Source organism: Erythranthe guttata, chromosome 1 (assembly GCF_056151865.1).
Source record: "Erythranthe guttata isolate IM_541 chromosome 1, IM_541, whole genome shotgun sequence".
In the NCBI taxonomy this organism is placed as follows: Eukaryota; Viridiplantae; Streptophyta; class Magnoliopsida; order Lamiales; family Phrymaceae; genus Erythranthe; species Erythranthe guttata.
Genome location: NC_142533.1, coordinates 4,454,585 through 4,480,713, shown reverse-complemented (window position 1 = coordinate 4,480,713; position 26,129 = coordinate 4,454,585). Strand labels below are relative to the sequence as shown.

Sequence of the window (26,129 nt, the reverse complement as noted above, 5' to 3'; positions counted from 1 at the left end):
CCTATTTTTTTCTTATTCTCTCTAGAAAAAATCTCTCTCGTTAACAATAGAAGCTAATTTGACATAAAATCATTTTTATTGAAGTGATATATGAACATAAATAAGCTCATCGGATGAAGATCGGGACACACATCACAACGAGGTAAACATTTCGTCATTTTGTTCGAAAAATTTGGACCGAAAGGGCAAACGTCCAACCCGGACGCCCGAAGCAGTAACACACGCCCAAGTTGGACATGCAAACCAACGATCCACGCCCGAAACGAGTGTGCAAAACGCAAGTAGCGGACCCGGACACCCAAACAAAAAACACTGCTTAACGCACAAACCGGACGCCCAAATCGGACCCGAACGCCCAAATCGGGCGCCCATTCTCGAACCGGACGCCCAGACCAGGTGCGCATAGTCTAACAGAACGCCCAAACCGGGCGTGAAAAATGCTGGTGAACGCCCAGTTCACCGAGCGCTTATTTCCCCCAAAACACAACCTTATAATCTGATTTGTATGGCTGCTTGCAATTACAACCGAAATTTCCTACCCAATGCAATTAAAACGTTTAGGAGTTGAAAATACTATAAAATTTTCGATGAATTTTACTTGATTTTGCTTCAATTCGAATTTTTTGAATTTTTTTAGAGAGAGAGCTTTTTGAGGGATGAACTGCAAATAGCAATTTTCAAACCCCAAAAAGCATTTCACTTACGAATTCATGGTCTGGAAATTGTTGACAACTTTAATTTAATATAAGAAAACGATAGAGTTCCACGTACCAACAATATGCAGTACTATAAGTAATGGTAAACCAATCGATATACCGTATTTCTTGCTACGATAACGTTTTGAAACTTTCGTATACCATAACTTACAAATGTTATGGTATTTACATTAGTTTCCGACGGAATTGGAATTACTTTTTCATTTTTCAAAAAAAAAAATATAAATAGATTTCGATTATTTTGAAAAATGCTAATTGAAATTGGATTGGTGTCCGATGTCCTTAACGTCAATGAACAACAATGTTTTGCACCATTTGTTCAGATGCAACAAAGTTTAGGGGCCTTAGTGCAAATTAGTATTCTGGGGTTTATCTTTTCTGCTCTGCCCTCCCATCTCTTCACTGCTACCGCTATTTGTGCCATCGTCTATTGAAGGTTTCTCTCTCCTCTCTCTCTCTCATCTCTCTCTCTCACACACACAACACACACACTGACGCGCATAGAGGGTTACTCCCTCGTACGCATTTACGTTTGGGGAACACATAGATGTACTGCTCAAATGTTATGAGTTACTTATGAGGTGCGGCTTGTAGTTTAGTTGTTTGATAAAATGCCTGAATAACGAGTTAATGTATTTTCAACCTCTGAATTTCCTGAACCTCTATGAGTAAATAAATGCTTTGATTGGATTCTGTTCCAATTAGTTTCACTTTTTTTTTCCTGATTGAAGATTCGCGTTTCAGTGTTTTGCTTTATCTGTTTTTCTCTATCTTGATTTCAGGGCAAGAGCAGAAATTGACTCCACACAGATGATGCTCTGAGAATCTGAGTATGCAAATTTAATTTCGCCATTTTTCAAGAACTTCGGTCGGTTTTTTCGTAGCTGAAACTGGAAGGAGTTGATTATTTCACCGCTGATTGAACTCTTAACGAAAAAAAAAAAAATGCCTGCTTTAGCTGCAACCAGAGTACTTCTTTTCGTGGCCGATACTTTATCGTCTGGAAAATTCTACGGATTTTCACGCGTAGTAGCTCCACGGTACGGCAGTGTGCGGTTTCTAACTCGGGTTACTAACGAGAGCCAGCCTCTCACTCTTGCAACTCTCGGTTTCAAGAGCGAAAGACGGACGATAGAGGGAAACGAGAAAAACAAACTCAATCAAGGGATTTCCACAATCGAGTTCCCCCAAAAGAAAGAAAAGAAAGTTGGCCTTAGAAGAGAAACAATTCCAGTTAAGAAGGAGGAGAGAGTGGACATAGCAGCAACATTGGGTCCATTTGCAGCCGAGTCTTTTTCTGAGCTCGGCCTTCCTCCTTCACTAGTTGACAGGTTAGAGTATGAAGGCTATAAAGTTCCAACGGATGTTCAGGCAGCAGCTATCCCTGCAATACTCATGGATCGTGATGTAGTGATCCAATCCTACACAGGTTCCGGAAAAACACTGGCGTATCTTCTTCCTATACTCTCCGAAGTGGGACCACTCAAGAAGGAAATTGAACCAAGAACCAGCTCCGATATAGAGGCAATGGTTGTGGCCCCATCTAGAGAACTCGCAATGCAGATTGTGAGGGAAATCGAAAAGATTCTTGGACCAGTAGATAAGAGATTCGTACAACAACTCGTTGGAGGTGCAAACAAGTCAAGGCAAGAGGAGGCGCTTAAAAAGAATAAGCCAGTGATTGTTGTCGGTACGCCCGGTCGGATTGCGGAAATGAGTTCGATGGGGAAGCTTCGTACTCATAACTGCCGTTACTTGGTTTTGGATGAGGTGGATGAACTTCTTGCATTTAATTTTAGGGAGGATATTCATCGTATATTGGAGCATGTTGGTAAAAGATCCGGTGCAAATCCAAAGGTAGCGAATGATCCTAAAGCCAGGCGATCCGAGCGTAGGACTATAATGGTGTCTGCAACGGTTCCGTTTTCGGTTATTCGAGCAGCTAGGAGTTGGGGCTGCGACCCCCTTCTTGTCCAAGCCAAAAGCATTGTCCCGCTCGAATCCATACCTGCTCCTCCTCCACGATTCGGGCGGTCACAAGTGTCGGCTTCTGATGAAAATCCCGTTTCAAATAATGCGCAGGCTCAGGCTCAGGCTCCAGTTCAGAGCCTTCCACCTTCTCTGACGCACTATTACACCGTTGCAAGAATACAGCACAAGGTTGACATGCTGAGAAGGTGTGTGCACGCGCTCGATTCGAATTGCGTGATAGCTTTCATGAACAACACGAGGCAACTAAAAGACGCGGTATTTAAGCTGGAGGCTCGTGGGATGAAAGCTGCGGAGCTGCACGGAGATCTTAGCAAGCTTTCGAGATCGACTATCTTGAAGAAGTTCAGAAATGGAGATGTGAGGGTTTTGCTGACCAATGAGCTTTCGGCTAGAGGATTGGATATACCGAAATGCGATCTTGTGGTTAATTTGGGGTTGCCTACTGATTCGACTCATTATGCTCACCGCGCGGGAAGAACAGGGCGGCTTGGCAGAGTAGGAACTGTGGTCACCATATGTGAGGAATCTGAAGTGTTCATTGCGAAGAAGATGGAAAAGCAGCTTGGGGTTGTTATTCAGTCTTGCGATTTCGTCGAGGGCAAATTAGTCATTGGTGAAGATGAAAAACACTAGATTTTATTTTACTTACTATGTTGCTTATTGCTTTCTTTTTTTGTTGAAAGAAAAAGGAGCTTTTTTTAAGCTTCTTAATTACTCCAACGTATTAAATTTAATAGCTAATATATAATTGTGCCGTTTTCTAGTACTTGTGTAGTTTGAACATTTTCTTGAGGTAGAAATTTATTTCGATTCAGTAGAACTGTTTTTTTTTGGTTTTAACTATACATTATTACCATATGATCCTCTTACAAAATCTGTAGCCTGATAAGAGTGCACTAGCTGCAACAACTACGAACGAAGCGAAAGACGTGCATAGAGAGACTATAGCTGCCTTTCGAAGTGGAATACCGTTGTGCATCTGTTTTATGGCTTGTACAGCTACAGAAGATGCTGAAACGAGGAGGTATCCTGCCAACTGTCAACCAGCAATAAGGTGCGTATTTTTTTTTTTACTTTTTATTTTTCGTTCTTTTTATTAAGAATTCACGGGCACGAGTAGAGTTAAGTTAGTGAGTTACCTGGTCAAGAATAAAGCTGATGTAATCAGATGCCTTGTCTGAGATGAAAATGCCTCTGTGGGCGATGTCGCAAATACCTTTGAAGAGCTGAAAGAGCGTGTAAACGAATACGAGTATGTTGGCTGTGAAGCAGTATCTGTGTGGGGAAATTGTTAGAACCGAGAAGAATATATGTATATGTTCAAAGACATGATTTTTATCTACTTTCAGTTTTTTGTTGATTTCTTACACGAGTTGGGAGTAATCCCAGAAGGTGGTGGAGTGTTTCTTGAGCGTTGAATTTGTCGGTGAAGTTGCAGCGAGTGAGAGAAGAGTGGCGGCAGAGAGGACGAGTGTGAGAAAGCGGAGGAAGAGATTGGCTGTGAGAAATGGAGGCCGTGTCGAAGCAACTGAAAACGAGAGCGGTGATGGTGTTGGCGGCGGTGGCTGTGCCTGTGAGAAGGGCGAAACGGCGGCACTGGACATTGATTAATCTACAGTTCTGCTAGTATACTGGTAGTTTTGTCTGTCTTGTTTCATTTGTTTTTCCTTTGCATTTTTCTTTCTTTTTGTAAAGATTGGTTAGGTGAATTATCAGTTAGTTATCTTATCTAACAAGGAGGGTCAACGGTTTCTCCAAAACAAGAAATTAAGAAAAAAAAAGTAAGTATTAAATTGTGCCAATTTTCTAGGCAACTCTATTTTCTGGCAATAAAAATTCATGTCTTATTCTAAATGAGTAACTAATAGAAGAGATTTGTGTCAACCCATTGGCTTTAACAATTAAAGTTGGTCACCAACTCTCATAAGAATTGATTGGTAATATTTTCGAACAAACCGAAGAGGCTAAAGGGTCGCCATTCGACTTGGTTTTTTTTTACGTATGAATTTCGACTTAAACTGGGCATTTTTATACATCAAGTATCTCTACTATTGCTATCTTCTTTTATTTTGTTACATACTTTTAAATTCCTTTTTGTTTATATAAAGAAATTGCAAACTTGCATCAGTTCTATCAAACATATAAGCAAATTAAACAGCATTCAAACATTTGGCATAAAAAATGTCGAGTTTAATTATATCGAAAACCCACGAAAGATTATTTTGACTATTATAATAATGACTAGATGTTCTTATTGTTGTTTAATTACAAGCAACCTGTATACAGTCATTAGATCACCCTCCTGGAATCTTACGCATTCAGGAATTATTTAGAGAAATGCTCTCGTATGAAACACTTCAAAATTCATGTATACGGCACCAAGTCTCGACTCTTATTATGTTCATCGCCTCCTTTGATATATATATAGCTGAAAAAAGGTTATAAACACGAGTTCTGTCACAATATAAAACAAGAGTTTTGTTCTAACAAAAACAAAATATCTGTATGGTTTCTTGTCCAGTGACAATGAAATAACGAATTCTTAAAATGTCTGCAGCTCGATTATTTTATCACGTAGGTAAGAAAAGAAACGATATGACGTACCTTTATTATTGCGCATGCGGGATGGTCTATCTGCTCTATAATGATAGTTTGTAGGACACCTGATAAAAAATGAAACAAAAATAAATAAATTTACAGAGCTGACAGATGAAAGTGAACGAAAGCGAAAACTCTTAAGAAGGTAGTGAATAACATATATATACAAGCAGAATAACAATAATTCATCTGATATACGTCACGGGTCAACCATAAAATGCCTCAAATGGAAGCTAACATTTCGAAGGAGGTGAAATTGAGTACTACAGTCTGAAATAATTAAATTATTGACAAGTTAAAGAATGAAATTCATAATTTTCAGAAAATCTCAAGGGTAGAACAGAAGAAAGTCTCAATTTTGAATTCATTGGCAAACAATTCAAATATTCAAAGCTTTTTACATTTTGACTATATTCCGAAGAAGGAACGATAATACTTTTCTTCAAACACGAAGCTAAACATGCATTTCCATTTACTTTTTCTTTTTTTACATCAGACAGCAATGTTCTAAAAGTTATATGCAAAGTCCTGCAAAACCGAATTGAAATGTGGAGCATATTTATCCGAATGCTGATTTAAGATATGTACTCCCGATGCTAGTGATCTCAGACAAAATAACCAAAATAAATAAATAAATAACTTCAACGGAGTACTGAATTCACTCACCAAGCTTCTTCATGGAGTCAACATCGTCTTGGCATCAAATTTAGCACCACTTTTAGAGCCAGGAGTACAACGTCTACCAGTGGCTGAATCCCACTCCAAATCAAACGCATATTCCAGACGTCTTTCCAGAGGTTGTCCACTAATAGACGACGTGAGCTTCGAATGCAAGCAACTTTTCTCACTCATCAAGCTTAAAGCATTCACATCTTTACCATCAGAAGAACGCTGAAGTGAAATAACAGATGGAGGCGTGCTGAGACTACTAAAGTCAATCGTCTGTTCAGCTTCTGTAACAAATTTCTTTCTTATGATTGAAGGCGTATTTCTGTAACTCATAGCCGAAGTCTTCAGCATAAGTTCGGGGCTACAATCATTACTAGAGATACTCAATGACAGGTTACTACTGGGATAGGAACTAGCAAGCTCTTGGTTTTTGTTGACATTTTTAACATCTAATGGAGTTAACTGGGATGGCTCATAAAATTTCAATCTTTTTCCAGCTCGTTGACTCTCGTCAGTAGATCCACACAATGACAAACTCAAAAGGGTACCAATAGGTGAGCAATCAGACATGTCACCTGTTCCACATGGATTATACCTACACCTATTAGGAGACTCCAATGTTCTTGCATGTGTAATTGGAGGAACATCAAGATTAGCATGACCTGTTTTGACGTAAAAGCAAGGATCCATGGTATTATTCAGTGAGTTGGTTTCTGGTTTGGTAGAACTGCGACTTGTAATGAGAGAAGATCTGTCACACTGATTTTGATTTGGGAGTTCGATTAGATTCCTCACTCCCTCAGATGATCTGCCAATACCCAAGAAAACGGGTTTTGTCTCGAAATTTTCCCCAAAAAAATTGGCAAAGTTTGTTGAACAGGCACCACCGGTGTTCTGAGGGGCCCTTTTCTGGGCAGAGCGCTTGGGTTGCACTTTTTCTTCAGCTTTGCAGATATGAAGAGATGTACTTCCTTGCAATTCTGTCGCAGAGACTCGAGGCAAATTTAAATCAGGTCTCTTCTTCACCGAGCAATGCCAGTGGTTTTTTATAGCATTGTCAGTCCTGTCAATGCGAAAAATAGATTAATAAATAACGAGAGTGGGTAAAACGAGAAGAAGAAAAATGTGCTAGCCAACCCAATTAAACAATAATAAATCATAATTTTTCTGTAGATATTCCAGCTATTTATATAGTGTGGAAACGAAACTCTAAAATAGATACCTTCCAGGTAGATACTTTGCAATTTCTGCCCATTTATTACCAAGTACTTGATGGTAGTGAGTTAGAATTGCTTCCTCCTCTTTAGTCCATGGATCTTTTCTAATTGCTGGATCCAGGTGATTATGCCACCTGTACAATTATGTAGAGCATATCTTCAGACGACAAAAAAGATTCACTTTGTTATTAGAACATGGAATACGTAACAAAACAGTTTCAATAACCAAACATACAGCAAAATTAACCTCATCCATAGTTCACAAGAGGGAATCAATCTAAATAAAAATATCTATTCAACAACTAAACAAGGAAGCTGCTTAAAACATATCTTCGATAATCTATCCAACACTATTGCATTTGAAAATTTGGAAATTATATGTGAAGCATATGCATCACCACACCCTTCTTATTCTTGCATGCGAAATTTTAAAATTCATGTAAGAATTTAATCAAGCGTGTATAACTCACCTTTCTCGGCACTGCTTGCCAATTCGACCAGGTAAAAACTTTGCAATAGCTGCCCATTTCTTAGAGCCAAACTCCGCAACTAACTCAGTAATACGATCATCCTCCTAAAGTTTCAGAAAAAGACAAATCCTTGAATATGAATGATTACAGGCACGACACACACCAATTAACATTATTTACCTCTTTTGTCCAAGGGCTTTTGACCAGGCCTGGATCCAGAACCTTTTGCCAACGATGCAAACACTGGACATCTGTCCTTTCGGACATGTATTCAGCTGCATAGGAGAAAATGTCAATAAGTCAACATCCTAAAGCTAGTTCAGAGCAATAAAAGAAACAGGTTGGATCGAAATAGATATGTCCACCACGCATGCACATGTTGGACTGAATATGATAAGACATGATAAGAGATATCAAACTAAAGCTATTTGAAGCTTAGAAGCTTATTTTGACACTCAATAGGAAACAAGGCAGCAGAGTCCATTAATATGAGACACCAAATATTATCGTTCTTTTATCCACGTTATTAGGAATGATCCCAAAGGGAAAAGATGAAGAAGAAAGCAAACTCCAATTGGAATATTGAAAATCTCTGAGGGAAAGAAAGACATTTCCAAACTAGTGCCCAGCATAAAAAAACCCGATTTGATGAATGAAAATTGACATTGTCAAGGAAGGATAACCAAATATTTACAAAAGCTACTGCAAATCACCTGATCAAAGAAATGATACGAAAAGGGCAGATAGTGACACGAAAGTGCACACTCACCTATTTTTTTCCAATTCCTCCCATTGAACCGCTGTACCAATTCAGTGAGCAGCTTATCCTGCCAAAAATATTATATAAGAATCTGACAGAAAACAAGAATAAACACTGTGGAACATGTTTTGTCCTCTTTTTGTATTCAAAGAATCCAATTTTATGGTAAAGTCAGTTTGTCAGCCTAAAAAATGATACATAAGAGCCCATAATATAACTCAAACTGGTAAATTGGAAATTTATATCACAGTGTTTATAGAACAACAACAACATTTATGCCTTTTATCCAAATTAACTTCTATGTTGAAAACAAGCACAAATATTCTATTATATATCGAAAAAACAACAGATTTCTAATCCAAAAAAAGAAATCCAGATGTTCAAAGAATCAGAAAGTTGTACAATGCAGTTGATTCCACGAACACAATAAATTGGACAAGAGTCCGGAAACCAAACAAAAGAAGCAAACAATCTTTTTCAGGGGGGGAGTGAGATATTTTGTTTCACCGGAGAAAATTATTTGATTCTTGAAGTCTGTAAACTAGATATGTACCTCTTCAATTGTCCATCCAGCTTGTGATGAACGTCTAGCAGGACCAGTACGTCTGTGAACACTTAAACTGACATTGAAGAAGAAAGAAAAACAACGTGTTAGAGATGATACCACATAGGGTTAAAATATAAAACAAGAGATACATACCCAGAATCAGAGGAACATCTCGGAGTGACAATATCAGAACTGCTCTCGGAAAACGAGGAATATGAAACAAATGTGACTTCTTTTGCTGACTCTGGTGTACATATTTCCTTCTTGACGTGGACCATGACTTCCTTGCCAATGGACCAACCAATCTTCGTAAAAAGCAAATTATGACATAAGATATTTCTCATTAGCGAACTCTAGCCATGTCTTTTGTAAGAATTGGAAGTGTTCAGTATATTCATAAGTATTACTCACATAATCAAGCAAATTAACCACAAACCAAAGGCATAGACCATCAAAAGAAAACATCAAAATTATAACCGGGGAAAGAAAAAAAAAAAAGGATTTTCTCAGTGTATTAAGAAATGAACCAAACAATAAGCTATCTACTAATGCTGCCATTCGTATATAATAAATCAAAACAAAATTAGACAGATAAGGCCAGATCAAATCAGGAGTCAACAAAACATACAAAATCTACACAAAATCGCAAAGACAAAAGTGAAAAAACTCATTGAATTTACCGATCCGGCTTACAAAGCAGCTCTAAAATTCAATCCTCACTCATTCACCATTGCACACAATACGTTAGAAGAAAGACTACATCTTTATAAGAAACACAAACAGAACCGTTGCAAAATCCTACCCACCCAATCCACAAGCAAAAATGAAGCTTCTTTCCATAAATAAATCAATTAAAATACGAACAGGGGCAAAACATAGAAATGAAGTAAATAGCAATAAATGAAAAAAAAAAAAAAAAAAACTAATTGATTGAAAAGAGGGGAATTCACCTAGCTCCCATCAGCCACTTCACTTACGGCCAGTATCTCCGCCGTAACAGTTGGAAACGAATGGGAATCAACCCACCGACAACTGAATTCGAGCTTCGCAATCCCCCAGAGACGAGTCTGTAACCGTCAATCGAACAGCGTAAAAAAAATAAACGTATATAAAACAACCGGAAAAGGAAAATGCAGCTATAGATACATTAAATAATGTACGTTTTAGAGAGAGAGAGATATGGGAGGAGGAGAGAGAAAGTAACCGACTGTGGAGTTAGGGTTTTAATGAGAGAAAAAGAAACGGTGACGAGAGAGAAGGGAAGAGGTAAAGATCGACACGAAGTAGCGGGAAAATCCAAATATTTGTAAAGCCAGCTAATGTTTGACAGAATCTCCTATAAATACTCGCCCTCCCTTTTTATATTTATTATTTAAATTTTAAACCCCTTTTTTTTATTTTTCTAAAATAGGATTTATTGAATTTTAAAAGGAAAAAATAAATAAATTATAATTACCTTATTATCGTGCAATAATTTATAAATCTCGTAAAAAAAGATTTAAATTGCACTGGTCAAGCTATGTGCGACGAGCTCGGATTGTTAGTTCGTGATTATTGGTTTCGAAAATAAATTGTATTTGATAGAAAATGTAAAGAAGCACCGGTCATTATTTATTCAAAGCTAAATTTAATTTAAATTGGTGCACCGTGGTAATTAGTGAACTTGTTTTAAGCCAATCAATGGATAATAGGTTGGAAGGAATGGCAATTTAAATTAAATGACTATAAATATTTTATAATGTATTTGATTCCGACGGTGAAGGGCTCTGTAATAAAGCCCATTTATCGAGAGATCCAGTCCACTAAGGTTGGTCGATAGGTACGGCCTAAAAATGATAATTCATTTACGAAATATTTTCTCGCCACAGTGATCGAGAAGGAAAGTATATCACCAAGAGCTGAGTTGAGTATAGGGCGCTAGGAGGGGTGCCGCAATGACTCAGACAATGTCAAAACAGGTGCATTAAATGCACTGACACCAACTTTTAATGCTCGAATGACCGGAGACGATCGGGAAGTGGGAAAAGATACGGATATCATAAAGGCTATGGCCTAGAGCATGATTAGACGGCGAACGACTAATTAGCTATAAATGATGGCCCAGACTGTCCGAGAATGGTGGAAAGTTGGTAAAAACAGCGTCGGAATCAGTAATAGGCATGCGCTCACCCCGATTTTGGGGAAGTCTTGGGATTCCGTTGAAAATAATATGAATAGGATAAACCCTCGTCCTAGAAAAGCTAAGATTTCTCATGTTCATAGAAATTGATATACTCTTCCTAAAAGCTAAGACACATCGATGTAAATCGGTGTAAATCGGACTTCCTCGAAGTGTTAACTATGATGTAAATCGGACTTCCTTTAAAAAATGACTAGAATCACCGAAAAATACAAAATTTATTGTGTAAAATAATGAATTCGTTTATTTTAAATTTTAAAATAACTTCAAGAGTTTAAGTTCCACCTCTCATTCATTAACATAGTGTTTTTATCAACTAGGTAGTGTTATTTTAAAAAAAAAAAAATTATAAATATGCCAAACAATAAATTAACAAAAAATAAAAAATAAAAGAAGAATTCAACAATTAAGCATAAACCCAGCCCAATCCACTCAGTCCAACAACACGATAGGCCCAATTAAATGGATTTTACAATTAATTCGGTCCACTTAGTTTCAACCAAATTTTGTGGCATTGGAAAATAAAACATTGTTTTTCTTTTTCTTTTTTGAGTAAAAAAAAAAAAATTAAATATTGTTATCGTACTAAGAATTGAGATACACTCGCTGCTACCCGCAAGGGTGGCCTAGCGGTTGGAGCAAGAGAGCTTGGGTCAATTGACCCAAGTTCGAATCCCCTTGCCAACGGTCGCTAGGTCGAGCTTGTCACACATGGTTAGCCTAGTGTGGTTTACATCTCTCGTATGGTTTGCAAGCTATTATACGAGAGTGTAGGTTTACCCAGTGCACCTATATGGTTGGCTGCGGGTTCCTGCATTACCAAAAAATACCAAAATCAAGTAATACCAAAAATTCAGTACCATACAGTATGGTAATGATAATTACAAAATTATGTTATCTACTATTTGAGCCTTAATTGAATTATCACTTTTTCAAAGGAATTTGTAATTATATATGATAAGTAAAATAAAGTTGTTTTACTTAAACTACCTTTTAGCTTTTAGCTTTTACCATTTTCAACTTATTTCTAGAGGAGTAGCACAATTGTCGACCGGTGAAAATTAAATGGTCGAAAACAACTTCAAAAAAGTTCGTTGCCCACCTTTAAATACACTTTTGAAAAGAACATAATTTATTGCAAAACAATAGAAAATAATCAAATATATAACATGATACTATGATAGTATTTGAAAAGGGGAAATCCGAAACGTATTAAAATAAATAAATATAAAGTGGAGGCCTAATTCACAAGTTTTACCCTATTTTTAAATTAATTAATTAACTTAATTATATTCCAAGCTCATATATTAACTCAATCACAAATATAAATAGTATTCAATATATACAAATACACATGTTGATTTGACCGTCATCGTCGATTTGTCGACCAGCCATCATAGATCAAAAGATGACCACGGTTGTCCCGTCATTTTAAAAAGTCCTACTTATTTTGACTTAACTTATTACTTACATAATACGATATAGTTTTTCTTTTTCAAAAAATACTTTTCTATTTCTTTATGTTGCATATCAACCGTTGATCTTACTTATTATTGTCTAATTGAGATTGAAATAATCATTACAAGATTTGGCGAACATGGGATTTTGACAAACGCGACAATAATAAAATATAGATACAAAGAAATAAATACAATAATAGCCGGACAAAAAGGAAATAAAGTAATTTGGATTTAAATAATTAAAATGAGGACAAATTAAAAATATACATAATTCAAAAGAATTATTATTTTTAAGAGAATAAATAAAGTAGTTTATTCTCTTATTGGGCCCCACGGCGGCTAATTGGAGTTCCCAGTCCATGCATGGAACATGCACGATGGCTGCTGGTTTTATGTTAGGTTCGATTAAATTAATAATAAATTGTTTTATTTTCTAATTTCTTCCTACTTTACTTTACCAGCCATCTTTTTTATTATTTTTTTTTCTGAGAATATTGACTGATCAGTGCACACGTGTTTAGAAAGTTGAATCAATATCAATTGAGAAATTAATTATTGATATTATTTAGTGTTTATATGTACTAGTAGACTCAAGTAAATAAATGTTAGGGTAAATTATGGTTACTATCCTGAATTAAGGTTAAATTATAAGAAAACAAATTTGCTATGTTTGGGTAATTACAATTATCTCTTCAATTATGAATTTTCTTACACGTTTACTTTTGTGTATTTAAATTTAGTGGTTTATTCTTCAGTTTGTATCCGTTTTACCCAATTCGAGATCCATATTTTGAAACAAGATGATCGTAAGAAGTATCTGTTTGCTTGTAAATATCAGATTGTTGTACATCATAAACTGAATTTTTGCAAAAAAACGATTACAACTAGAGAACATTCTATAGAATTTAGAAAATTCTATTGAATTTGACACCATAATAATGGACATGTAAGAAGTTCCATAGTTGAGGCGTGGTTATAATTATCCAAATAAAATGATTTTTTTTTTTTCGTAATTTCACCTTATATCAAGGGTCACCGCAATTTATGATAAATTTTAGGGTAATTTATAACCACCCCTGAGGTATGGTTAAATTACGAAAACCCCCATGTAGTTTGGGTATTTACAACTACCTTCTCAACTATGATTTTTCCTTACACGTACACCCTTATGGTGTCAAACGAAACATATTCATCTAGATTTCATGGAATGTGGTCTAGTTTGTACTCGTTGTGTGTAAAAATACAGTTTTTGATGCACCACAATCTGATATATACAAGCCAAAAAACACATATTATGATCATCTTGCTTCAAAATGTGGAGTTCGAATTGGATAAAGTGGGTGCAAAAGTAATAATATTCCATATCGAAGATTCCACTAAATTTGAAACAACAAGGGTGGACGTGTAAGAAGATTTATAGTTAAGGGGTAGTTGTAATTACTCAAACAAAAGGAGGGTTTTCGTAATTTGACCGTACCTCCAGGGTTGGTTGTAATTTACCCTAAATTTTATTAATTGAATTTTAGGTTGGATTATAAACTAATAATTATATGGATGCAGACAAGGGAAATGGTTAGGTACACAAAATAAAGTTGAAATCTCGTGAATTATTTAATAAAATAAAATATAAATGAAAAGAAGAAAAGCTCCAATTGCGTGTGCGTAGGCTGCTACAAAAAGATGATCCGTTTGCTGAATCAAAACATACTCAATAATATTTTTCACACCATTATTAATATTGCAATTAATTTATATATCTTATATATAAAAGAAAGAAACGCTGGGCAACCCTAAAAAAACCTCAATGATATTTTTGTAATTATTTATTTCTAATATTTTTTCTCTACTAATTTCTAACTATAATTTTTAACAATTATCAAAATTGAAACTAACCGTGAAGAATCCTACCATAATGGTACTTCTGTAATTATTTATTTGTAATATTTTTTCTCTACTAATTTTCCAACTATAATGTTCAACAATTATCAATCTACTATTTTTCATCAATATATCTCAAATCTTAAGAGATAAAGGTAGAAATTCGATTTGTTAAATCTATTTGAATTATAAATCTTAATATGTAAGATTTAAAAAAAACTAATGTTATATAAAATATAAATAATACTACATTATTAAATTTTACTATTTTAGTGTAATATAGTTTCTTATTATGTATTAAATTGATTTTTTTTTCACTTTTAAAATAATATCCTATCCCGTGCATCGCACGGGGGAAAAATGCTAGTAAATATTAATTAGTATAAAACATAGTTGCATAAAATAGTTCACGTGGACAGGTAAATATAATTATATAATCAATTAGTTTTCCAATTGCAACCATAATTATTATTAGAAGTACGACAGATGCTCATAATTATTGTTGATCACCAATATAATGAATAATTTACCAAACAAAAGATATGATTAAGCTTCTCGATACCAAAATTAATTATTAATATAAAAAATAAGTATATAATAAAAAAATAATAAAACCTATAGTTAATGACTTAATGGCATCGTCCCCAACTCTTGACTAGTCCACTCAAAAGCACAATAAATATGCGTAAATTACGAAAAAACCCCTTAACTTAGATTAAATAACGAGGAACACCCCATCTATTCGTAATTACCCAAAAAACCCCTGAGATTTGTTTCCGTCTTACACCAACCTCTTACAATGTGATTTTTTCACGGATTTTCCTTTTATTTAAGGATAAACTTTACACAATTTCAGATATTTTCTTTATTTCTCAATTTTCACATATTTAACATAAGGTATAGACTGTACACATTTTTTAGTTAAAAAACTCAATGAACAGTTGATCAGATGGGGGTTTTGGTTATTACGAATACGTGAGAGCGTTTTTCATTATTTAGGCTAAATGTAGGGGTATTTTCGTAATTTACCCAATAAATAAATAAATAAATAAATAATCACATCATTATATAAACACCACAAATCACAACCTCAAACAGATTATAATTATTAATTAAAATTCACAAAAATGCAAAAAATGAATTATTTCACCGCCGCCGCCCTCCTCCTCCTGCCGTCGCTCCTCTTCCTCCAAACCACCCACGCAATCATCTTCAACATCAAGAACAACTGCCCCTACACCATCTGGCCAGCCGCCGTCCCCGGCGGCGGCCGCCGCCTCGACTCCGGCCAGACGTGGACACTCGGCTTCCCCAGCCGGTGCAAGCTCGCCAAAATCTGGGCCCGAACCAACTGCACCTTCGACACCTCCGGCCGTGGGAAATGCCTCACCGGCGACTGCAACGGCGATCTCCAGTGCAAATCCTACGGGTCGCCGCCGCACACGCTGGCGGAGTACGGGCTGAACTCGTTCAACCACCACGACTACTACGACGTGTCCGTGATGGAGGGGTTCAACGTGCCGATCGAGTTCACCCCGACGAACAACGGGTGCACCCGACCCGTGAGGTGCGCGGGCGATATAACGGGTCAGTGCCCGACCCAGCTGAAGACCCCGGGCGGGTGCCACAACCCGTGCACGGTGTTCAAAACGACGCAGTATTGCTGCCACTCTGGACCATGCCACCCAACGGATCTTTCGCGCTTTTTCAAGACTAGATGCAAAGACGCGTTTACGTTTCCCGAGGATGAACCAACTAGCACTTTCCTTTGCCCGCCGGCCACCAGTTATAGAGTTGTTTTCTGTCCTTAAATTAATTAATAATATTTTTATTTTTATTTTTATTTTTATTTTAATTAATTACTCTTGATTTTGTTTTTATGTGGTTGTTTTTCTTTTTTCTTTTTGCGTGCATAATCAATAAGCCTTTGATCACGTCACTAATGTATTTGTGACGTGTATCGGATTTTCTTGGTAATTTTTATTTTGTATTTGTGCACTATTTCAATTTTGATGAGTATAAATTGCTATGGTGAGTGTGTGTCTATATATATATATATATATATATATATATATATATATATATATATATATATATATATATATATATATATATTTTAAATAATTAGAAAATTGTAGGAAATGCTTGAAATACCAATCATTAATTTTAAGAAATATTAATTATTTGTAAGAAGAAAAAGAAACGATGAAATTCTATCGAAACTAAGAAATTCATTATTCTCTTCGTCCCATATTAGTTGTTAGTTGCGTACGTATTAGGAAATTCGATTAATATATATGGATTATATATAATTTATAACATAAAAAATATATTACATATCATTAATTGCTCATGCCATTAATTGATTTTTCAATTAATTAAAAATTATGAATGGTAAAAATATAATATGTTTTAGAGATAATGATTCACTAGAATCGTAAGATGAGAAATAATTTAAAGCATGTCTTTTTAAGTTATCAATTATGTAGCACGAAAACTTCAACTTCTTTACATATTCGCGTTTCGAACATGTTTCGTTGATACTCTAGGACACCTGTCGGACAGCTTATGGATCATTTTGTAATTTATGAAACTTAGAAATATGTCTGAATAACAAATTTTTAAATATTTTTGTTGTTTCCTTAATTATTTACATGATTTAATGAACAATTGCAAATTGATAGTTGATAATAATATTTATTTTGAATATATTTGAATCGAATGCACACATAAATAAAAACTTATATATGTATATATAGTAAATTTATAAATATACCCCTGTGCTTTTAATATTTACACGTTTCCCCCCAAGTTCCCATCTCCCGATCTTTGGGATATGTCTTTTCACCGAGTCCGTTTCTTCATTTCATCGTATCGGCTGTTCTACGTAGCTTACGAAGGATTTTAAATCCCCTAAGGCCTAAACAATGTTCGAAATTTTACAACCGATGTGAAATGGTTAAACGACATAACATAATATATACATTCGAGTTGCAGCCGACAAGGCCCGGCCCGGCCCTTCCCAAATATACTACATAAAATACTTAAATGTAAAAGAACGTTTTCCACCCCAATTGTGGCACTTAATATTCAGTATTATATATATATATATATATATATATATATATATATATATATATATATATATATATATATATATATATATATATATATATATATATATATATATATATATATATATAAATAGAAGAAAGCTTATTGATCCGCCCTAAAACCGCCTTGACTGCTTGCAATTTGAGTGTGAATGGGGGACTTAGCGAGTAACCTGGTCCGTTTTACTCTGAATGAAAAGAGAATCGGACTGACGTCGGAGTTAGCACTCTGACGGTCAAGTCAACGAATCGAAGATATTTTTAAGGTGGAATTCGTTATATTGATTTAAAAGAGATAGATAGATGGAACATTAATGTTGAAGTGTGTGAACCCGTGTTTATAATACCTTGACATAAGCTCTGCGTAAATAAGGCGTAACTCGCCGCTCTCATACCTTTACCGGGCAACTCGATTCATCATTACCTTCGGGACAACTACAGCCGTTCTCTACCGAGTTACCAGGAGTAGCTTGGCCCGTACGTCTCCCTTGTTAGCGGCAGTCTCTGATTATTCGACCATTAAATGCTGATGTCAGATCATTTAATGATGATGTCAGAGCATTTAATGCGCCGATGAGGGCATTAAGAATGATTGTCAGTCTTCCATCAATGCAACCTCAACATCGGTCGCCATGAACATCCATGGTGGGGCCCTTGCGCCCCCTCACCCGAGCGAGTAGCCCGCTCGGACCCCTCGGGTGCTAATCTTCCGGCTGACTTGGTCCTTGCGAAGAGGGCCGGATCTTTGGCTTCCTCCATTTGGGCCTTTCTTCAGTGGTCTTTTGTCTCAACGGGCCCAATTCCTTTCCAGATTACTTATTGTTAAATTTGTTAAGAAATAGTAGGCGGCCCAAATTAGGATTTTGGCATAGAGACCCAAAGAGTGTAGGTCCGGTTCTTGCAGCCGGTCTAAGTGAACCGGAGTGAGTGCAAAGTGAGAACAATATAATATCGCTTGTCTCGACGGTGTAAAAGCAATAGGAGATCTCTCTCTCTCTCTCTTCTCTCTCCTGAAAATCTTCCTAAAAATTATCAGGTGCTCTTCCAGAATTGTTGCCTGAGGTAAGAGAATCACTAAGAAGAAAGAATCGAACCAACTCGATTCGAAAAAATTGCCGTTGATCGAAGTATAAATCCAATTTCTGGAATATAAATATAATTTTTTTTTTTTGGTTATCAAAATTGAAAATTGGGTATCGAATTTTAACGATCAAAGTTCTGTAATTCGATTCAATCGCCCTTTTCTGAATCAATCTGAATTTTTTTTCTGATTTGTATTTAAAAAAAAAAATCGTTTATGAATAATTGTTTCGAGTAATTACAGTTGGGGAATGGCGATTGTCTCGATTTTGAATTGAGGGCGATCATCTTCCAATTTGTCTAGATTTCAATTTTCGAATCGAGGGTTTTTATTTCTATCCTATTGCATTTTGGATTTGGGTATTTTTTTTTCCCCTGATTGAAATAGATATATAATTCAATTATTAAGATTCATTTCATTCATCTGCAATTACAAATTTAGAACTTAGTAGCCACCAATTCATGTTTGTGTGGTGTGGGGATGGTGGAAAGGTGGAATTTTGAGTTGATTATTGTTTCCGATGTTTGCATTATTTAAAAAATAACTTACGATACGTTTCGCTTGTTTTGTTTAGATGGCGTCATTGCAAGAAAAGCTGTCGGAATTCAAGAAACAGCAAGAGAAATGCCAGTCGACGCTTACGAGCATTGCAGCTAAGGCGGGATCTTCGAAAGCAAATGCTTCTAAATCTGCGCACTCGAGCATAGCAAATGCAAAGTCAGCTGCACCACAAGTTAAATTCTCGAACGATACAGAAAGGCTTCAACATATAAATAGCATAAGGAAAGCTCCCGTGGGGGCTCAAATCAAACGTGTTATTAATTTGCTCTTCGAGGTACCACATGTCTCGTTATTACTTGTATATTTATTAACGGCACTTACGAACTAAATGCATTGATTCTTGATCTCGGTGAGAAATTTGGTAACAGTATCAATAAATGGGGAATGTAAGGTGTTATTCCGCATATAGTGTATGGTGTTTTTGTTTAATCGGAAACAAAGCGAATCTTGTGAAGCATTTTGCAGATCGCTATTAGAGAGGGGTTTTACATGCTCTTTTTCTTTGCCACGTCTCTCGATTTTCAGCTTTGTCATCGTTTCGTGAGTGTCTATTACAAAGAAAAAAAAAGAATCTTTCTCCTTGCTATTTCATTACGTGGCCACGTTTTATGCTATTTTTATGTATTGAAAAAGCCATGTATAGAAGGTAATCTATTTACACCTGGTGCTCGATTGACGTCAAATATTTCTTAACTGGATGAATAGATTAGCTGTGTTGGCTGAGGTTTAAATTCCAGTATATGTAATGATATGGTAACCTGCTCGAGACAACGAAATAATCTCTCTGTCTCAATTTGTTTGGATAAGACCTAACGAGCAGAATAGAAGAAGATGGTTCATGTTATGCTGATGTATTGAATTGGATAGTACTTCCTTCAGCTGAATTTCTCGAGTTAAATTTTTCTCTATAATTTTGGCTCTATTAAACTCACTCGACGGATATTTTTCCTGCCATACTATTGTCATTAAATAATAAATATACATGCCTTATCATGTTACATTTGTCATTTCGATTTCATGGTATTCTATACCTTAAAAGCGTATTTAGAGCATCTCCTAACTTAATAAATTCTCGTATCCAGACAAGGCAATTCTACACTCCCGAGCAGATAAACGAAGCATGCTACGTGGATATAAATGCAAACAAATCCGTATTCGACAGTTTAAGGAACAACCCGAAAGTGAGATATGACGGGAAACGGTTCACCTACAAGGTAATATTGGTACTCGAGTAAAACCACCGAGCAGTTTAGTGGGCTACTATGTAAATCACCTAATCTAATTAAATGACGACTTTTCATCTTCATTTAATTTTTGTTTCCTAGGATAATTTTACCTTGTTTTACGATATGTTTGCAGTCCAAACACGACTTGAAAGACAAGGGCCAACTTCTTGTCTTAATCCGGAAGTTTCCGGAGGGTATTGCTGTCATTGATCTCAAGGACTCGTACCCAGCAGTTATGGATGACTTACAGGTAACTTGTTTGTTCCCGTATATTAAATTCTCGAGGCCCTTGTTCAGGAATTATGATTAGCCTTGTACAGAATATAATTAAAGCCTTGTCAAATGTCCGAGGTTTAGATTTCAATCCCATGATAGAAAAAGTGCTCGAAATTTAATCATGCATATAATGAATATTAGGTCCAAACCGAAAAACCCCATTGTCTGGAAATTATGATTAAGCTTGATAGACAATATAATCAAGATTTTTCAAATGTTTGGGATTTATGTTACACATCCCATGAAAAAAAAAAAAAAAAAAAAATCGACCCGGATTTTGATCAAACATATGAAGGATATTTAGTCCAAACTCAACCCAATTGTTACACACTCCTAATCCGACAACTAATATTACCAAATACTAGAATTGTATAATTACAAATCTGAAACATAAGACGAATTCAAGAATACTTTTTTTTTTTGCAGGCTTTGAAAGCATCTGGACAAATTTGGCTGCTATCGAACTTCGACTCGCAAGAGGACATAGCATACCCGAACGATCCAAGGGCTGTAATTAAAGTGGACGATGATCTGAAACAGCTGTTTCGCGGGATTGAACTCCCCCGCGATATGCTTGACATCGAGAGGGATCTTCAGAAGAACGGAATGAAACCTGCTACGAACACTGCCAAGAGGAGGGCTATGGCGCAGATTCACGGCATCGATACTAAGCCCAAGACAAAGAAGAAGAAGAACGAGATTAGCAAGAGGACTAAGCTCACTAATGCTCATCTTCCGGAACTTTTCCAACATCTTAAGCCCTCCGGTTCTTGAAAATGCTCGATTTGCAAGTCTTTTATTCGTATTAAACGGTGTCTTGTGTGTTATAAAAAATTATGGAGAGTTCGTTTTGTGCCGGTTGGCTAATCTCTTCGAATAGAAAGAACTTATCAAGAAGTGGGCTCAAGTAATTCTTATAACATTACCTTTATAGTTTATACATGGAATTTGTTGTGACTTTATATTCTTGATTTTGTCATCTAATTAAGTAATTTACTAGCTTTATGCAATGAAATAATTTACCACTTCTCTAGTTACTAGAAAGTGATGACTAAATTTCGCACCCAATAACGAACCGAAATATTCGGTTTGCTAATTACCGAATTACCAAAAAATATTAAAAATCAAAAATCTTTATATATAAAAGAAAGAAACGCTAAGATAACCTAAAAAACTCGAATGACACATTTGTACAAAAATAATATTTTTTGTATATATGTATATATATATTCTATTTTGCAGCTATTAAATTTATATTAAATTTGTATAAATATTAATGTTGTTACCTTACCTATATCACTAATAAATTTATTAGTCATATATTAAACTAATCATTATTTTCACTTTTGAAATGTTATCCCGTGCATCGAAAAAATGCCAATCTACTTAAAAAAAGTTTAAAAAAACAAAAAAACAAAAGGGCATTTAGGTAAAATAAGAAACATAATTAGGCGCCAACATAAGCACCTCCATTTAAAATAGCAGTTTCACGCAGTCCACCCATTCCACACCTACAAAAGGTATCTCTGCGATTTTCCGACGCCCACAAAACACACACACACACACTGAAAAATCGGAGAAGAAAATTCAGTGAAGTAACTAAAATGCAGATACTGAATCAGATTTTCACTCCTTTTGCTTTTCCTCTAATCCGCAGTTGCTCTCTCTACAAAACCCTAGCATTTTCGAGAACACGGTTGGGGTTAAATACGAAGAGAAGATGGATCGCCGGTGGTGAGAAATCGGTCGATCATTTTTTTATTTTATTTTTATATTTGAATTTTATTATTTTGTTGTCGTTTCTATTTGGTGAATTGATGGGTTAAATTTCAGAATTAATCAATTTAACAATTGTTTTATCAGGTTCCTTGTTGTTTGTCGATTCGAGAAATAAATTATGCCATTGGGGTAAAAAGGAGAAGATGGCTGTAGTTTCAGCTGCTGGGGAAGGAAATTTGGGTACTGGCGTGCAAAAAAAGAGGTCCTTTTTTTTTTTTTCCCCCTTTCTTTTACTCGATTTAATTCTTTCATTTTCATGGTGTTTTAAAATCAAAAAGGGATTGGGAGAATATTTCTGTATATGATATCATTTGGGCATTCATGTAGTTTAATAAAAAGTTGTTTTTTTTAGTTTAATAAATAAATTATTAGCAGCTAATTGAGGACTTTGCATGAATATCTGTCGATGTTTATTTAGGCAAATACTTTTTCTTCTTACTATTTGGCAAAAGTTTTTAATAAAATTCGTGATTTGCTAGGACTATATTTTCCCCCTGTTTCTGATAATATTTTTCTACCTTGGTTTGTGTACAAATACATAAGAATTTGTATTGCAAGAATTAATAAATCATATATTAGCAGTAATACCGACCTTATACGGACGTTTTTTGCAGAAAAGTTATTGAACATATATGCCTAGTCAAAGCAAAAGAAGATTTGTCTGAAGAGCAAGAGAACGACATGCTGGATTACCTTTATACGACGCAATATCAGATGCGTGGCATCATTGCCATATCATTAGGTGACCATTTTAATTTGTAGTATAGAAAATCCTAGGTTTTCTACTCTATATGATTGACTTTTAACTCTGCTTGATGGTTTATTACAGTAAACCTAGTTAATTTGCTATTATGAAATCCAATCTTCTGACTGCAAATTTGTTTACATTGTTTTTGGCATACTAAGAAATAAAAGTTGATGCTTCGATTTTTTAATTTTTTTTTTGAGAGAAAAAGAATCATATATAACTGAATGCGCCATATCAATGCTTTGATTTAATAATGCAATATCACCAATGGTATACTCCAATTCGTTATTATGATTGACGACTAATCTCCTCCAATTTGTTATTTTCCACGTGTAATTCAACAATTGGGATAAGGTGATCATTGGAAGGTAAAAGTAAAAAGGATATTTCGGTTCTTACATAATTGCTCATTGTCAATTTGGTATCTTTTTAATAACGTTATTCAGTTTACTTCTCAGTTCCTCAGCTCTGATATATTATTTACCAAACTCATTATGCGATGCATTATCTGATTTTTTCTTCTTCTGAAGTATCGATATGGAATCTTCTGATTACTGTAGGACGTCTTTCTGAAAATCCCGAACAATATACCCACGCGATCTTTATGCGTTTCCAGACAAAAGAGGAACTTGCCAAGTTCTACGAGAACCCTTTTTATTTGAGAGTTCTTGAGGAACATGTGAACCCTTACTGCCATGTATGCTCTGACATGTAAACACCAATATCTCGAGTCATTTGTTTCTTTAAAGTTTCTGCCGATAGAGCCTACCTTTAATGTTTCTCAAATTTTTGGATTTTTGTTGTTGGCTCACAGGGGTTTGTCAATTTTGACTATGAATCTGAAGTAGAAGACGATATCCTAGCAATATTTCGTAAGGGAGAGGTTCGAAGCTGAAAAAATATACATGCATCTGTTAAAGAAAAGATTTTGTGATACGTGTGAAATGCATTTTGAAGATGAAATACTTTTTTTTTTCTGGCAGGAGTTTAACTATGGAGTCGAGCTTGTGCTTCTTTTACAATTTAATGGGAGTTCTTTGGATGGTCCCACAGAAAATGCGATGGCTTCGCTGGCAAACCTAACAATGGAGTTCCCTTCTTTAATTGTTCAAGCTACTAAAGGTGGTGGTGTATTTTGAATCAATATTCCATCTCATAGAAATTAACTCGTTAATTGCTCGATGCAATTGAAGTTCAATGCATTACTTTATAGGATAATATATTGTTTTCATAATCATGGCGTGATTATCATTATTTGCAGGTCCAATTGTGAATACGGGCAATTCGGAATATACGCATGGCGTAGTAATACGATTTCGGTCATGTGAGTTACATGCGTGTGTCCTGTCTGTTCAGCATTGTGCCGAAAAGCAATTTCATTTAACGATTTTACTTTTTTTTAACCTTTTGTTGCTTTATAACAGCGGAGGCATTCAAGATGTTCATGAGCAGTTCAGAATACAATACTGTAATAACATATATGATTTTATTTATTTACTATCATTACTTATTATTTATTTTTTTTGTCATTGAGAAACTACTAATATATACGATTTTTTCTGCTTGTTTTATTATTTTTGAAAAAAAAGCAGATATGGAAATCTAAATTCGAGCCCATTGTCCAAAAGGCGTTGTCCCTGCATTTTTCCGTCGACCCTGTCGGCAAAGAGCTTATGTAGCTGAGGTCAGGTTCTTTCATATGCACTTCAATTATTTTCAAATAAAAAAATATTGCAAAAATCGCAAAATTTTCGGATCAAAGTAAGTAGAACTCAAAATTTATGTTATAATCTACACCCCTATACCTAAATTTGACTTTCAGACAGTAGACACAAGACATTGTATTATTGTCTGTATGATTAATTACTTTTTTAATGACAAGAATTGATAATAATATAACCTGCAGTTGACTGTTGAGCCTGGTTGCATTATTAAAAAAAATAAAAAAAAATTATATAAGAAGATATTAAAGAAAGATTAGCTACTACTATATTAGTTATATAATATGGTTGTTTGACTTGTTTAGATCAGCTTAAGTTAATATAATTTTACGTTAAGTCGGTGTCTTAAACCAACTCGATTAGTTGTTAATTGTACTTTGATGTATTGGTTTTGCTGCATTAATATTCCTCCCATTCCCACTAACTTCTGGCTCGTTTGATTCTGATTTGCTAATATAACGAACCAAACTTGAACGTATGTTTTCTTTCGATAAGCTATAAATAACACTTGCCCTCGAATTCGATTAAGAAACAGCTGACAAAAAATTCGATAAACACTCGAACAAGCTTCAACTATTTGTTGGCCTCAACTCTAGAGAGAGAAACAAAAAAAAAATCTTCATTTTTCTGATAAACAAAATAATAAAGTATATGTTGTATACATGCTACATTTAACAACCAATACCTGGAAGTAAACAATATTATGAACATCAACTATACATTCTACCGGAGAAAAAAAAAAAAGAAAAAAACGAAAAATGTTGTAAGAAAAAGAAAAAGATCAGTTATGCAGAGGATTCGGCCCGCCTGGAGTTATTCTATACGAGACTCTGTAACTCGATTCGTCGTCGTCTTTGTTTCTTGATTTCTTCGGAGAATTTGCTGGAAATTTAAAATACGATGAATATGTGGAATTAAATCTTGATGGGGGCCCCACCGGACCTTGTGCCTGAGAGCTGTATCTCTTTGATTTTGTGCGTAAATCGCGACAACTCGAGAGGTGGCTGATGCTGAGTATGATCACCATCGTTACAACAATCAGTGATTGGATTCTCATTTATATTTATATATGTGTATATGTATGTATATATATGATAATCTCTGCAATTGATTTTTGCTGGAGAAGAAATGTAGGAGT

At 35.3% G+C, this 26,129-nt stretch overlaps 6 protein-coding genes across 10 annotated transcripts; 4 read left to right on the top strand and 2 right to left on the bottom strand.

Annotated features, from left to right (window-relative positions):
* The first annotated feature begins 1,013 nt into the window (after positions 1-1,013).
* On the top strand, positions 1,014-3,528 carry EMB1586 (P-loop containing nucleoside triphosphate hydrolases superfamily protein). Of its 3 annotated transcripts, none has more exons than XM_012991077.2 (2): positions 1,014-1,152; positions 1,499-3,528. In XM_012991077.2, the coding sequence occupies exon 2, from the start codon at positions 1,662-1,664 to the stop codon at positions 3,339-3,341; it is 1,680 nt and encodes a 559-aa protein (XP_012846531.2). In that variant the 5' UTR covers positions 1,014-1,152; positions 1,499-1,661; the 3' UTR covers positions 3,342-3,528. The 3 variants fall into 3 exon arrangements, with proteins under 3 accessions (XP_012846531.2, XP_088674226.1, XP_088674223.1); XM_088818100.1 differs by lacking the exon at positions 1,014-1,152 and adding an exon at positions 1,162-1,265; XM_088818097.1 differs by lacking the exon at positions 1,014-1,152 and adding an exon at positions 1,176-1,297.
* LOC105966519 (CASP-like protein 4A4) lies at positions 2,360-4,317 on the bottom strand. The gene is made up of 3 exons (XM_012991078.2): positions 4,077-4,317; positions 3,848-3,983; positions 2,360-3,744 (listed from the first exon to the last, which is right to left on the bottom strand). Exons 1-3 carry the CDS (start codon positions 4,310-4,312, stop codon positions 3,559-3,561), a joined length of 558 nt encoding a protein of 185 aa, XP_012846532.2. The 5' UTR covers positions 4,313-4,317; the 3' UTR covers positions 2,360-3,558.
* Positions 4,318-4,905: 588 nt separating this feature from the next.
* On the bottom strand, positions 4,906-10,277 carry LOC105966531 (transcription factor MYB3R-3). Its single transcript, XM_088818109.1, has 11 exons — positions 10,178-10,277; positions 9,920-10,036; positions 9,123-9,274; positions 8,976-9,042; positions 8,432-8,489; positions 7,843-7,937; positions 7,663-7,766; positions 7,198-7,326; positions 5,973-7,038; positions 5,313-5,371; positions 4,906-5,136 (listed from the first exon to the last, which is right to left on the bottom strand). Exons 3-9 carry the CDS (start codon positions 9,245-9,247, stop codon positions 5,982-5,984), a joined length of 1,635 nt encoding a protein of 544 aa, XP_088674235.1. The 5' UTR covers positions 9,248-9,274; positions 9,920-10,036; positions 10,178-10,277; the 3' UTR covers positions 4,906-5,136; positions 5,313-5,371; positions 5,973-5,981.
* Positions 10,278-15,516: 5,239 nt separating this feature from the next.
* LOC105966523 (protein P21) lies at positions 15,517-16,515 on the top strand. Its single transcript, XM_012991083.2, has one exon. The coding sequence runs from the start codon at positions 15,614-15,616 to the stop codon at positions 16,295-16,297; it is 684 nt and encodes a 227-aa protein (XP_012846537.1). The 5' UTR covers positions 15,517-15,613; the 3' UTR covers positions 16,298-16,515.
* A 2,085-nt stretch (positions 16,516-18,600) lies between these two features.
* LOC105966522 (transcription initiation factor IIE subunit beta) lies at positions 18,601-21,705 on the top strand. Of its 2 annotated transcripts, none has more exons than XM_012991082.2 (5): positions 18,601-18,661; positions 19,255-19,515; positions 20,324-20,455; positions 20,601-20,717; positions 21,170-21,705. In XM_012991082.2, the coding sequence occupies exons 2-5, from the start codon at positions 19,255-19,257 to the stop codon at positions 21,515-21,517; spliced, it is 858 nt and encodes a 285-aa protein (XP_012846536.2). In that variant the 5' UTR covers positions 18,601-18,661; the 3' UTR covers positions 21,518-21,705. The 2 variants fall into 2 exon arrangements, with proteins under 2 accessions (XP_012846536.2, XP_012846535.2); XM_012991081.2 differs by having other exon boundaries at positions 18,612-18,726.
* Positions 21,706-22,216: 511 nt separating this feature from the next.
* LOC105966530 (Stress responsive alpha-beta barrel domain protein) lies at positions 22,217-25,187 on the top strand. 2 transcript variants are annotated; one of them, XM_012991090.2, is made up of 9 exons: positions 22,217-22,477; positions 22,607-22,724; positions 23,137-23,264; positions 23,831-23,967; positions 24,085-24,153; positions 24,254-24,392; positions 24,532-24,594; positions 24,695-24,738; positions 24,863-25,187. In XM_012991090.2, the coding sequence occupies exons 1-9, from the start codon at positions 22,348-22,350 to the stop codon at positions 24,947-24,949; spliced, it is 915 nt and encodes a 304-aa protein (XP_012846544.2). In that variant the 5' UTR covers positions 22,217-22,347; the 3' UTR covers positions 24,950-25,187. The 2 variants fall into 2 exon arrangements, with proteins under 2 accessions (XP_012846544.2, XP_088674215.1); XM_088818089.1 differs by having other exon boundaries at positions 22,350-22,488.
* The last annotated feature ends 942 nt before the right edge of the window (positions 25,188-26,129 follow it).